The sequence below is a fragment of the Aptenodytes patagonicus genome, chromosome 2, assembly GCF_965638725.1.
Source record: "Aptenodytes patagonicus chromosome 2, bAptPat1.pri.cur, whole genome shotgun sequence".
Taxonomy (NCBI): domain Eukaryota; kingdom Metazoa; phylum Chordata; class Aves; order Sphenisciformes; family Spheniscidae; genus Aptenodytes; species Aptenodytes patagonicus.
This window is the reverse complement of record NC_134950.1, coordinates 67,684,090-67,698,768: the sequence shown is the minus strand read 5'-3', so window position 1 is coordinate 67,698,768 and position 14,679 is coordinate 67,684,090. Positions and strand designations below refer to the sequence as shown.

At 42.0% G+C, this 14,679-nt stretch overlaps 1 protein-coding gene across 5 annotated transcripts in view; it reads right to left on the bottom strand.

Annotated features, from left to right (window-relative positions):
- The window catches only part of CARMIL1 (capping protein regulator and myosin 1 linker 1), a 197,505-nt gene that overhangs the window by 10,885 nt on the left and 171,941 nt on the right, over window positions 1-14,679 (bottom strand). For all 5 annotated transcript variants that reach the window (XM_076330120.1, XM_076330125.1, XM_076330123.1 and 2 more), the window contains 3 exons: window positions 10,593-10,699; window positions 7,346-7,778; window positions 2,132-2,210 (listed from right to left, as the gene is read on the bottom strand). In XM_076330120.1, coding sequence (XP_076186235.1) covers window positions 2,132-2,210; window positions 7,346-7,778; window positions 10,593-10,699 — 619 coding nt within the window. The remainder of the gene's footprint in view (window positions 1-2,131; window positions 2,211-7,345; window positions 7,779-10,592; window positions 10,700-14,679) is intronic.

Genomic DNA, 14,679 nt, shown 5'->3' with positions numbered 1-14,679 from the left:
CAGAAGGTTGAAGGCTTGTACATAGCAGGTATAACGATAATCTTGGAACTTGTATGTTAGCTTGGGACTTTCACCAATTGTCACATCTTTATTCTCAGAAGAGAATTACAGACTAACTGAAATGCAGACTGGTAGCCTTGGTACTTGGCAAAGCCAAGTATGTGCGCACAGATGCTGACTTGACCTACCTACCTGCTATTCCCATTCAGAAATCCTACTTGTTACAAAAGTGCTGAGCACAGACATTTCAACGGCAGCGGGAGGGAGGGGAGTGTTGATATCGTTTGTCGCAAGCCCATCTCCAATACCTTTTTCCAGCTTATGTAGCTGTTTTTCAGCCCAGCTGGAGTTAAACTCTGGCAAACCATAGAGAGTTGTGTGGTGCATATATATTTGTGCGAGTGCGTGACAGGGAGAGTTTGTGTCTGCATGCATGCAATAGACTTTCATGCTGCAAGCAAAACAGCAGGACACCTTCTCCACCTGTGAGTGTGTGCATACAAAAAAGCAGGCAACATCCAGACATGAAGCAAGGAATAAAAAAACCCCCTTATTCTCCTTCTGCACCACTATCTATAGTTCTCCTGTAGCAACATCCAGCAATTTTCCACTAACTCTCTTTCTTGCCTTCCTAACCTCAGGCCTGCTAATCTTATTAGAACCCAGTAAGTTAAAATATATTAACCCAAAACAAAGATGAACTGTAGTTGCAACAGCGAAGAGCAGCCTCAGGGAGCTCTCAAGCAAGACTAGTAAAGAAAGAACTGACAGCTGGAGGCCAAAAGGAAGGGGCATGCACAGCGCAGTGAGGTGGGGGTGAAATGTGTCATATACAGAGACAAGGACCAGAGAAAAATTGGGGTCAGACACCCCCAGCTACTCTAATGCCCCAAGCACAGACTATTCTTGCTCCTCTGACTTCAGTTTGATGATATCAGGAGACACACATAGTACAAAAGGCCCTCCTCAAAGGATTAGCAGGCTTTAAAAGTGCTGATTTATAGAGTTCAGGATGCTCTAAATATGCTGTCTTTTAAAACTAGCTTTAGAAAGGTGTAAAACTTCAAAATCGATTTCTGAAGTGCTCAACCAAGATGGCCACATTTGGATTTTGATTTCAGCCTGTGTTTTCAGCCTTGCTTCTGTATGTTTTGGCAACCCTATGGGCCGTGCTTGCAGGATACCTACCACCGCTATTGAGAAATCAGACCTGGATTTCCTAGTTCAGCCTACTCCTTTCAGTCCAGTGAATGTGGTATGCACAAATCACCAGAGCTAAATCCCTTTTGAACACTTCACTGGCCAGTTCCAAGAGTATGCAGAGACCAGAATTTCATCTTGTCCTGAGATGGCTGCATTGTAGGCACTGCCATGTGCCTACATAGTCCAGGGCCCAGGACTATAGCTTGACAAGGGCACAGCAGGACTAAGTGCAGAGGGAATTGGTGCTGTAAGCACTGCAAGGCTGGACTCCACTTTGTACATGATGGAGAGTCATTTTGTGCATGTGTGCAGTGTCCAGGGGCCTCCGCAACTTTGCAGACAGCCCTGGTGCATGCGTGCAGTGTCCAGGGGCCTCCGCAGCTTTACAGACAGCCCTGGCTTCAGTCAAGCTGGGTAAACCCTGGGAAGAGGCAGCTGCCATTGCCTATGAGATGTCCATTCAAACAGCTGAAAGCCAGGACTACTCAAGCTGGTACCTGCACTGACTGCTATAAACTTGCAAATCGGTCATGTTTAGGTCATCAGGTGTATTCAGGAGTTTCACTTCTTCATGCACAGACATTTTTGCTGGCTCCTGGGTTCAGCTTCAGCTTTGCTGATCCCATTACACGTCAGCACCCTTTGGAAGGCGCCCCAGGCACACGCACAGAGTACTTTCCCTCCTGTGCAACGTGGAGCACAAGAGTAAAAGCTGAGCCGTCAACTCAGCCCCAGAGCCGACTTCATGAAAAATGCTGTCAAACACAGTGCAAAAAGTGAGCTTTGTTTCTAATCCTTTCCACTTAGCGTAAGTTCATATTTAGCTTAAGCAACTGTAGGCACACAATGTGGAGAGGGAAGTGAGATTTTGAGGTTGGGCATTTTGCGTTTTCTAGACAAAGTTTATACCAGGAAAACCAAAATGTACCTGTACCACTTCCATCCAGTCGTTCTGAGCTCATCGCCGTGTCAAAAGACTCTCTGGGAGTTGTGTCATTCCCAAGTTTCTGAAAGAGTGAGAAAAGCTCTCATATTATTAATATATCTGTAACTAATACAACTCAGTGGTTCTGTTAGGAAAAAAGCTCTACTTTGGAAGCCATTAAGGCAGAGAAAGCAGCAATAGTAATAAATGGTAAATTTTCTCTCCTTGTTTCCCTTTCAGGTCTCGGAAACCTAAGTAGGAAGAAAACAACACTGATTTGATAACTAATATTGCCACACATCTAGCAAAGCTGCAATGACACCCTGCCTCCTAAGTGACAGGTCTGCTAATGTACAGGAGTTGGAACTAAAGGTGCTAGCTGGAAACAGCCTTTCCTCCAAAGACAGCTCCCTATTTAAAAATTCCTTGTTTAGGTTTAAAATAAAAAGTCTTTTTCTGAAGATCTAGATTTTGAATGTAAGACTGCTGAATGGATCGTATCCTCTTCCACATACAAGAATAACTTTTTATTTTAGATAAACTTACAACTACAGAAGTAGCAGTGCCCACATATTTACAGGATTTCTTTAAAAACAAATAGACCTTACTTCTTGAAAGGTGTTTAAAGGTACCCGTCGCAAGGGCTGCTGGATGCTCAGCACCTCTAAAGAAAGGGGGCCTCTTGTTTATGTGCTGATATTTTACCAAGTCTTCTATTGTCAAGAATAGCTTTCCTAACAACCTGGCCTCAAAAGAGAAGGTGCAAAGACTTTTGTCATCATAGCTCTAGCCTAGGTGAGCTTGAAACCTGTGTATTCACCAGAAGTTTAGATAAGTAGCTGATGTGCTTGTTACAATCCGAAAGACTGCTAGGTATAGCATGTAGATAAAAATTGGACAACAGGAAATGTAGGAAGGAAGAGAATGGTTACAAGTAGCAGGAGCACATACTAATTATAAAAAAATTGATGCATTTAGAGTGAATACAGTATTTTAAATATAAACATAAAGGAATGATCTTTAAATATCCACGCTAGCCACATGTCTTTCCCCTGTAGTGGTAATTCAACACTGGCATTTCAAGAGAAGCAGATTTTTGGGAGCAATGCAGAAAACAGTGTGGTTGGCCTTACAGATTTACCGATACCTCCATTTTGCTCGTGTAATCTCACAGCTCCTAAAACAAAGCCTCTCTTCAATACAACAAAGAAAAGGATGGAGATGCTGAGTGCCTGCCATTCCTGCATAAGACCTGGTAGGATAATGCTACGGGTAATGCTACCTCCCAACCTCTCCACTAACTACAGGTGTGCACTTAAAATGGCACACTGCATTAAGGAGGATGCCATTAGAATCATCATTAAACTTCCCATACTGTAAAACTACCCTGATACAGATATAACTATCCACTCTAAGAGATTATATTTCTACAGGTTTTAAGCATAAAATCATCTGTATGTTAAAAACCACGTGTAAGCCAAACAACGAAGTCTTCTGGTCAGAAGCACTCTAGAAATGCCATGACTTGTAGGGTCAGAATGGTAAGCTACGGTGCCCATACAGACAAAACAAAGTCTCCTCCAAAGCTAGCAGGAACATTATGCTTTGTACCACTGGGTGAAAACTCAGTTTTTATTCCCATTTCTTGACTGTCATTGATATTTTGGCTAAATTCTCACCTCTTCGCCTCCTAAAGTGTGGGGGTGAAAAGCGGCACGGACTCCGGCAGACACGGCAACCAAAGACCTTTATTGCCTTTTGTTAGCATCTTTTATAGCAAGCAGAAGTGTACACGCGCTACCTGCAGCTTGCAGATAGGTTATAGCCTTGTGTTCACGCGCATCTATGCTCTAGCAGATTGGCCCGTTCTTCCTGATCATGCGAAATGCCTTCATGGTCTTTATCTTGTTTTTTTCCTTCCAGCTGCGCATTCCTTTCTCCGTTGTTTTCTGCTTAAGTGCCTTGTCATGCCAGGTGGTACAGTGTTTGCTCATTAAAATCAAACTCAGGAATGTCCGTTAGTGAGATTCCCATCCCCACACTAAAGTCTTTGTAAGACTGTCTTGGCTATATATTTTTGAAGGGAATACCACTCTCCACTTACTGGATTTTTCTTCCACACCTTGGAAAAAACAACTTTTGAGAACAGAATTTAGCAACAATTTCTTCATGGAATGTGAATTCTGTGAACTTTCACTGAAATACTCATTTTCCTATGTAAATATTGAAGATATATGCATAACACTCAGCTACAATAAATGAGCTGTATGACAATATGAAAACTAATTTCACTGTAACTCCTTCCTCCCTCCCTAGTTATGGGACTACTGGGGAAATATGACCATGTACAGAGACAAGTGCAAAAGCCACTGCTGGCATCTATTAGTGTAGTACTTAAAAATGCAATTAGGATGTTAACATGTTTGGCTACCTACTGTACAGACATTACAAACTGCTTATGGTCCCGAGACAACACTAAACACTTGCTGTAAAAATGTACTCTGAGAAGCTGTCAATCATGTCAGATAAATGCAGGTGAATTTATCATGTAGATAAATAACGACCAGGCTCTACTTTTAATAGGAATTCATGCAAGGTTGGGAAATACTGCAGAGTTGTGTGCCATTGAGAGTGAATAAACAGGTTGCAGATGGTTTTGGTCTGGTCATAGGTCTTGCTTGAGGTATTTAAAAATTCAGTCTGTAAACACTAGATGGAGCTAAAAGATCTTTTTTATGTACGCCAAGAGGCAACACTAATTGCAAATATTCGTCTCTACCATTAATGCCAATTCGCACGTTGTATTCTAAGAAAAAGAAAACAAAAAAGCATTTACCATCTTTCCATCTACTGTGCACCTGCTCATCACTTGTATCTGTAACAAGACTGTGGTAGGGTATGAATGAAAACAGTAAATTCCTTCTGGCTTTGTTTTCACGTAAAATAGCTCAGAATATAAGCAGCCATCTGTACCTTAAAGGAAAATACAATTTTCTATCATACTGGAATTCTGATAAATTTGAAGATGTTAGGGAAGTTGATGTCATACCCATCCTAAACAATATAACAGCAGTGGGATGCTGTCTTCTGTAGCTCAACCATCAGGATACTGTATGATTTTCACCTTCATGAATATCATGAATAAAAGTGCAAACCTAAATTATTCGATATTGCAATCTAGGATGAAGTATGTGAAAAGTTCTTTTGAGCAGCAGTTCAATTTTGTGTGGTCTGGGCAACATTAAGAATGGATAGCTCAGTGCCCTGCTATGTACAGATTCCTATTTCAATTCATTTTTCTTGTCAATCTTTAAATAAAAATAATAAAAAACCCCTCTACTTTTGCATTCCATAAATATTTACAAAATCTAACAAAAAAAATAAGATCAATAACATTATTTTCTTGAAAATTAAACCTGAAAGAAGAGGGATAACCTTTCCAATCAGTAAAAAAGCAAAGGGTGGAAAAAAAATACTGGGAAAAGGCAACAACTTTTCTTTTTGATAGATGAAATTCAAGATTTCAATCAATGTTACAAAAGCTCATCAATTGAAGAGGACTTTTACTCTCCCCACTTAAAAAAAAATTACACGTGCTAATATTCTACCTCAGCCGCATCATTCCAGATGTGACTAACTTTAGATGACAAGTGTTAAGAACTTGAAGAGCGCCAAGCATACACAATTTATGCAGTTGTAAAAATTTATGTAATCTGGAGTAGCTTGGTATTTTATAAGTTACAGACAGAGCATAACACTCTTATTTAAAATCATATGGCATTCTACTTGAAAACTTGGGTGCTTTAGAAATCAGTGAGACTATTCATGGGCACTACTCAGCACCAATGAGAAAGGTGGGAATTGGTCATTTCTTTAGAAAAATCGTTTTTATGCTGAGGATCCCTTTAATGAGCCATAGACTACTGTGTTAATTTGAATCTGCTTATTACAAGACTCCAGTGTCTGCAGGAATGGTTCAGACATCATGGCAAGCGCTATAAGACTATGAAGAAAGGTAAAAATGAACTTTGGGTGCCTTGCTCAGTCACAGCAAGACAATTCTGCAATGTGTTAAAGGAAGGAAAACACAGCAAAGCTTGCAGATGAGCTTTGTCGTAAGGTAACACCTTCCAAATTACAGGGGATAATGGTGGGGAATGGATAGCACCTGAGTGCCCTGCACGTTGAAAAGGAAGAGAGGCGTGAAAAAAGGCTGATCCTTTGGTAATTTCAGAACATGCCAACTGCAGCTGGGAGGAAGCAGGGGATGATAATGGGGAAGTTCAATGGGAAATGAGCATCAGGCAAAATAGGTTGTCACAAAATGCTTTGGAGCAACACAAGGATATTCCACTCCGCACGTTTGCGAAGTGAAACAGCATCAGCACTTCACAGAGGAGAAAATTAGAGAGAGAGAGGGAATCCGGACAGATAATTGGGAATAGATTAAATTCTTTTAACGTATGCTTATTTTCTTTGGGTGTTAGTATTTGTAATACAGAAATCAAAGGCATAAAAATAATTAGGTGTTGTACAAAAGGACATAAAAATAAAAAAGTGCAACAGGAAAAGTGTAAGCTGAATAGTTGTAAACAGTGTCTGGAAGCCAGATTTACTTCTCTGCATGGAATATATAATTTAAAATACAGTACATCTCTCCATCTTTCTACATCACCTTCCAAAAGAGAAGAGCACAGATAGCTACCACTGTAGTTAACTCTGCCAAACGCTTGAGGTACCAGTGTGCAGGGGGCACACAGTTAGAAGTCTGTCCTAGCTTTACCTTTTGTAAAGCACGCTTCCGTTACACGTGAACAAACCACACATCATATAGAGTGGAGACATCCAAGCTGTGCTTACTAGTCGCCCAAAAATTACTCTGTAATACATGCAAACAATTACGTGTCCTCTTCTCTGTTTGTGATGGCCTGACATCAAGCGCTGGTGTCACCTCCTCCACAAGAGGAGAGAAAGTGCAAGCTTAAGGGTGCATCTCCTGCTCCACATGTGCAGCCTAGTCCTTGGCCAGGGTGTTCGTGTTCAACCACCACAGCAGAGAGCAATCCTCTTGCAGGAACACCATAATCCCTGGTGGAAAGCAGGACTGATGTATCAAGCCCCAGCCATCAACCCTTGCAGACCCAACCCACCTCCCCTGAAGACACCTAGCTCTTGCTCATTTTTTCAACACCACAAGAGAAATCAAATTGCCTTCACCTTCTGAGCAGAGGCTGCTCTCTTCTCCTGCTTGGCTTTCATTTCTGCGAGAAGTCCACTGCCCATCACCTGCACGCCATACCTCCGGCCTCCTTGTGGGCTTCCTTTGCTGTCACCCCTCTCAGCTTTTGCCGCATCGTCTGGCTGCACCTCCTCCAGCGAGTCTGGCGTCTTTAATTCCTCAGATCGCTCTGTACCACCATTCTGCTCTGCAGGTTTTACCTCCTTCTTGCTGGTGTCCACAGCTGGACTTTTTGCAGCAACCTTGGGCGAGGAGGGCTCCTCTGCCACCAACACAGTCTGGGGACGTTCAGACTTGGAGCCTCTTGATTTGATTAAGTTAAGGAAGCCACTCTTCCTTGAGTCCCTTTTCTTCTTCTCATCACCTGCTTCACTGTGCTCACTGCTGTCCGAACTTTTAGTTGATGGTCTCCTAATAAAAGACACAGACATTTTAAACTCTTCTCCACTCCCCTCCTCCCTCTCTTAAATAGTACCAAATGACTTCTCCTGAGCAAAGCCAATCTTTTGTATGATCCATATGTTGCCCTAGGCCCAGTCATTAGCTGGTGTCTCTATATTAAAAACTGGACAATTAACATTGATCATACTGTCTTGAGGATTCCTGTGCTGGCCTTGTGCATGGTATGATGAAGAGAGGCAGCCGTTTCATCTGCACTGGGCACCCAGCTGTTTCCAACACCAGGCAGCTCTGCCCAAGCTGTCTAATGCACATATGTATTGGGTTTGTGCGGCAAGGTTTTGGTAGCGGGGCGGGGGGGTTACAGGGGTGGCTTCTGTAAGAAGCTGCTAGAAGCTTCCCCTATGTCCGACAGAGCCAATGCCAGTTGGCTCCAAGACGGACCTGCCGCTAGCCAAGGCCGAGCCCATCAGCGATGGTGGTAGCGCCTCTGTGAGAACATGTTTAGAAGGGGAAAAAAAAAACCTGCACAACAAACTGCAGCCGGGAGAGAGGAGTGAGAATATGTGAGAGGAACAACTCTGCAGACACCAAGGTCAGTGAAGAAGGAGGGGGAGGAGGTGCTCCAGGCACCGGAGCAGAGATTCCCCTGCAGCTGATGGTGAAGACCATGGTGAGGCAGGCTGTCCCCCTGCAGCCCATGGAGGTTAACGGTGGAGCAGATATCTACCTGCAGCCCGTGGAGGACCCCACACCAGAGCAGGCTCCTGGCAGGACCTATGGAGAGAGGAGCCCACGCTGGAGCAGCTTTGCTGGCAGGACTTGGGACTCCGTGGGGGACCCACACTGGAGCAGTCTGTTCCTGAAGGACTGCACCCCATGGGAAGGACCCACGCTGGAGCAGTTCATGAAGAACTGCAGCCTGTGGGAAGGACTCACGTTGGAGAATTTTGTGGAGAACTGTCTCCTGTGGGAGAGACCCCACACTGGAGCAGGGGAAGAGTGTGAGGAGTCCTCCCCCTGAGGAGGAAGGAGCGGCAGAGACAACGTGTGATGAACTGACCGCAAACCCCATTCCCCATCCCCCTGTGCCGCTGGGGGTGGAGGAGTTAGAGAAAATTGGAAGTGAAGTTGAGCCTGGGAAGAAGAGAGGGGTGGGGGGAAGGTGTTTTAAGATTTAGTTTTTATTTCTCATTACCCTACTCTGATTTGATTGGTAATAAATTAAATTAATTGTCCTGACGTCTGTTTTGCCCATGATGGTAATTGGTGAACGATCTCCCTGTCCTTATCTCGACCCACGAGACTTTTGTTATATTTTCTCCCCCCTGTCCAGCTGAGGAAGGGAGTGACAGAGCAGCTTTGGCGGGCACCTGATGTCCAGCCAGGGTCAACCCACCACAACATACAATTTCACTCTGCTCTGTTTCCAGAGTGCGCTACCTCCGGTTTGTATCCACCCATTAGTAAAAGGAGAACAAACTGATCCAGGCACACAATTCACACAGCTTTTGGGGGATCTTGTCCCTTAAGGGCTCTGCTTGAAATAGGAACTAGTTGGCACAGCCACCTTCTCTCAATAAGGAACACAGAGAGGTCACCTTTATAGTGCAGATGCTCATCCTCAAAAAAAAAAAAAAAAAAAAAAATCAACCCCAAAACAACCCACAGCCAGTAAGGTTTTTCTACAGGCATCTTATGAGCAGAGTATTCACACTTGAGGAGAAAGCTGGGCACATAACACGTCTGCATAAAAGCACCCCAGCTGGAGAGAGAGCCACTGGTGCAGCAAATGGAGCAAAGATCCTTAGCAATGGGCATGGCCAGGGACAGGTACACAGGGACAGCGCAAGTTCATGGGGACATCTGAAAGGAGCGGCTGGCAGGCGCCCAAGGGAAGCACAGGAGGATGCAGTAGTCTGTGAGCACCCTGAACTTAACCTGGCTAATCCATTTTTCAAAGCTACCATAATTTTACCACTACACATAGTATATCACACACGGCTTCACATGTCACCATAGATATTTATAACTCACAGTGACTTTAAAACATTTGCTTTTCCTGCCACGGCTATCTACCAGTTAACACCTACCATTTCCTTAATGGATGTCACATACAGCACAGAAGGGGTCATTCCAAATTTTCTGGAAATCACCCTAGCTTTCTCATTTATTTATGTAAGTATTTGTGTGTGTGTGTGTGTGTGTCTGTGTGTGTTATGTGCATGAACATGCATGAATGCAAGAACATCTAGATGCATGGTTCTGTAAATATACAACCAGCTACAAAGCAATTGTATAAGCTGTATAACCCTTCTACAAAGCTGAAGGAGACATATCTTTCAGATGAATGTATTGCCTAAATCTGCAATACTACAAATTGGTCAAACACGTCTTTAACATATTTCTAAAACAACATAAATCTACTGTCATCTATCAAAACACTGTGCCCAACAGCAGTCCTTACTAGAGACACACGTATGTACTACTAGCACTGGAGAGGAGATCCTCAACCAATACACAGCTCTGCTTCAGCTCTAATGAGCTCCACTGAAAGGTAAAATGAAGTCAACTGAATTATAAAAATACACACTAGTCAATACCTGCCCGCCCCGGTATATTAAAGCAATTTATTTCAAAGTAGTCATTTTTAAGGCAGGGTAATTGAATTCACAATGTCTTGACTACTAAGGTATTTTCTGACTTTGACAACAGCAACCTTGGATATTGGGAACAGAAGTCAAATACAACTTAGAAGTGCTACTTGCCCAGCTATCAGGATGATTTTTTTTTAATTTAATTAAAAAAAAATAAATTTGAACTTACTTTGAATCCATTTTTGTCACTTTCTTAGTGAAAAATTCATCCACACCTTCATCCACTCTCCCCATGAGGCCATTCTGATCCCCTTCTGGAGGCACTCCAGCAGACACCTGACAGAAGAAAAAACTCTCTCTGGTATATAATAATCTAAGCATATTTGTTTCAATGGTAATAAAGAGTTAAGACATTATAAAAATTGCGTGTGCCAACCAAACCTCAGTGCAGACAATGAAATCACCACTGGAATTCCCCCTTTAGTCAGGCCAGTTGACGCATTACATCAAATGCAAAGTAACTCAAAACACCAACGACAAATTGGATACTGCAATGCATGAGGCCAGGAATCAAATGCCTTGGGCTTGTGAGAATAGAGCACTAGTTCAGTTAGAAAAGAAAAAAGCAGTTAAGGAAAAATTAAATCCTGATTAGGTAGTGACCTGAAGAGAAAGTATTTTCAACAGCTAGTTGTCTCCCTGTTCAGAGAAAAACATATGTTCTGGATTTTGGATTTAGAGATTTAGAAACAGAGCTCCAGCAGGCTAACAGAGCCTTTTATAATTCATTCAATCCACCACTTACAGAAGCAGAGACTCTAAATACAGAATCAGCTGTTTCACTTTAGGAACCGAACAGATTTTTGCCGAGTGTCTGAAAATGGAAAACCTGCTCCCTTTCTTTGGTTTCAATGCCCACGTTTTAAATGTGGGTGACTGGAGGCATCTAAACCAGGCTGACTTAGTAATACCTGCCAACCACAAAAGCCCTGTGAAGATTAGCTGGTGACTCTGCAGCCTCCTAAAGATGAAACACGCTGTCTCCTGGGAGGATTTCTCACGTGGTCTAGCTCTCCCGTACGTGGCTTTGATGTGGAAAAGCTCTATTACCAGTAGAGAGACTTCCTACAATTTAAATGCTGTATGGAAACCTTTTAGGTGACTACAGAGGACTCCACAAGACCCAACCCAGTTGTATTCTTGGTAGTACTAACGACTGGGAATCAGTCTGCCACAAAACAGCAGGGTTTGTAATTTGAAACAATTTAAATCAAGGATTTAAATATGATAACTCAGAGTAATCCCAGCTTCCCTTTTCAGCTGGAATACACACTCTTTTCTATGACTCTAAAAAGAAAAATACTCTTAAAAGCTGCTGTTAACATCAAACCCAGCCTCATTAAGCCAAGACAATGGATTGCATATGAACTAATGCTTTGACACAGCCATGAAACTTTTTACATTCCGTGGCTGAACCTTGTTAGAAGCCTAGTATTTACTTTGTTATCAAATATAATAGTTAATATTTTATTGATACCTGCTGTAGCAATGTAATACTGATCTGAAAAGAGCCTACCTGGTAAAAACTGCTTTGTTGCCAGTCAAACTGCATATTTTCTGTAAAAAACAGTTTTATTCTAAGAAGCACAATGACTTCTCAGACTTCCAACTCTGCCACTCCACAAGTTTTTTGTAGAGAACTTGTTTAGCTGGAACATCTGACATTAGGCAGCAATGTATATGCTAACATCTGGGTTGGTCACACCAGTGCTGGTTGTCTCAATGTAAATATTTACCTTCTCAGTCAAAAAAGAGTTGACACTGACATTTCAACTGAAACGTGTCAACCAAAAGTGGCTGACGTATTTCAACAGAAATGAGAAACCATTTAATATTGATACTGGAGGCCTCCAGGTAGTAGGAACACATGTGTAAGTATCAAAGGCAAGTGCATCTCCTGAAGGAGAAGTAATGCAAGAATCTAATGATCTACAGCAAATGAGATGATCTCCCTCAAAAAAGAAAACAGTTTGCATCTGAAAATGCAGCAAGTTCCTAAAAATGTACTAAAGACATACACAAAAGTTGAGGGCCTTAATAAGGTCCTCGAGGCACGGGATTTTCTTATAGATGTTTACTGTAATGCCTTTTAGTGATCAACGTTAATGTAAAAGACTGAGCTCTGGTTTATTTTGTGTTTTATGCTCCTAATACTAAAAAAAAAAAAAGTTAAGTTTTCATTTGTCAATTTTTTTTTTTTTAGCCTAAGTTTACAAGTCACCTTCTATGTTTCTTTATTAAGGGAAAAACTGGCTTGGAAGCAGAAATAAATAAGATGAATCACAATCTCTCATACATTAGAGATTCACCTCGTTGCTGTACTAAATCTTTAGACATGATAGAAGAACTCATTAGGTTAAGATCTCAGAAAAATCTAAATGATAAACAACTGTTTCATCTTATTGCTTCAAAGCTACTTGGGGGCAGGTGGTGCTGAGGTTTTCTTTCTTCCCCTCTCTTTTTTTACCCTCTGAACACTCATTTCAAAACTCTGACAAAACTATAAATCTTTCTTCTGCCCGCCTACCCACCCCAAGTTAAAAGTTTACATTTCTTCCATTTTTCTCCATTTTCCCCTTTTTTCTTACATTTTTCAGCTTACAAAGAACCAATCTGTTTTCCAGCAAAACCAGAGAAGTACAGCTATGATCATCTGAGACGCCTTAAATTACTAAATAGAAATAATGGGAACAGCAAACAACCCAACAGACCTGCTTTAAGCTGTAGAAAAGGTCAAGATTTTGCCTCTCACATTTCAAGTGCTTTTCCTAACCACATGCTTTCTGTATTCTTAAAGTGGCAAAACTAGCAGCAAATCAATTCTGCAAACAATGCCACAGTCCACTCATGACTCTGGCCTTCAAAATTTGGCTGTTTTATTTTCCGAAGCATCAACGCAAACATCTTAAGTCTTTCAAAAATCTGTTTAGACTTGTTATGAGGTCAGAACAAGTAAGGAATTAAATGGTCCATAAAAACAAGACAGGGACAAATGAGTTTAAGTTCCTTTCAATTTCTGCAACTAAATAAACCCCTAATTTCCTAATTAATTCAATATGGATGAGCATTCCCACAACATTGCACTATCATGGGAAGTAACACTTCTCCTCTACAAGACGTAAGCTTTTTGTTTCTGTTGAGCAAGATATTGTATGTCCTAGTTCCATGCCTGCTAACGAAGCACTTGCCCTCCCATGCCCCCACTTCTTCCACACCCCTGTGCAGATGGCACAGAATGCGCTCAGTAAGTTTGGAAGAGAGGCAAGTTTAGCAACTGGGAAAACATATGCGTTCTGCAGAATTGGAAGAAGTAAACACAGATGTGTTTTCACGACAACACGGAGACCAGTCCGTCTTTCTGCTACCTCTATCCTTCCCTGTAAAGTGCAAGGGAATGGAAAGTTGGCTTGAATATCCCCCCTGCTTGAAAGTTTCCCCATTTTCAAGTGGTGCAAAAAGCACTCTACTGCCTGATACGATCTTTCCCAGCATTAGGGAAATTTTCAAGGGTCCTTTCCACTGACAATCCTCAGGGAGCAGAAGAGGCCACAGGCATTCATTACTAGGCAGCATAACTCAGAGAAGCAATGGCTGCCCCTTGATAAGGGTTACTTATCATATCAGCTGTGCTCTGTTGCCGTGAGATAGCTCTGTAACTCCTCCAGATCTGTCCTTACATACCCCGAGGACACCATCACAGACGTAAATCTTTACTGATGTGGTGTGCCAAGGAAATGGAACTGTGGGAACTCCACACACATATACTTGGGTTCACACCAATGCCTTTCGTAGACAGACACTGCTCTTCTGTTTTGCTTTTCTAAGGCAGGCTCCAGCATGAAAAGCAGATCTGTGACTATGCAGATTTGCTGGCCCAAACACCATCTTTAGTTAAGGAGCTGTGGGAAGCTGGGTGTCACAGATCAGATCCTCTGAGAGCTGATGGAAATAAGAATTCATGCCAAGTTACCACATCTTAATGCAGGCAGAAAAAAGGATTAAGAATTAACAAACCCTTACAATATAATTGAAAAGTCTCATGATATTTTGTGCATTTCCTGTGAAAGCTCCAAGTACCTCCAGAAACTGCTTCCATGAAAAACAAAAGCAAATTAAAAAAGGATAAAACATATCCTGGTTTTAGGCTGTGTCAAACAAGACAAAAAGCTTGTAATAAGGATTGCACACTGAGAGACATGAATACCAGAAGAAAAATTAAGTAGTTGCTTATGGCTTTTAAAACTTTAACAGTTGTC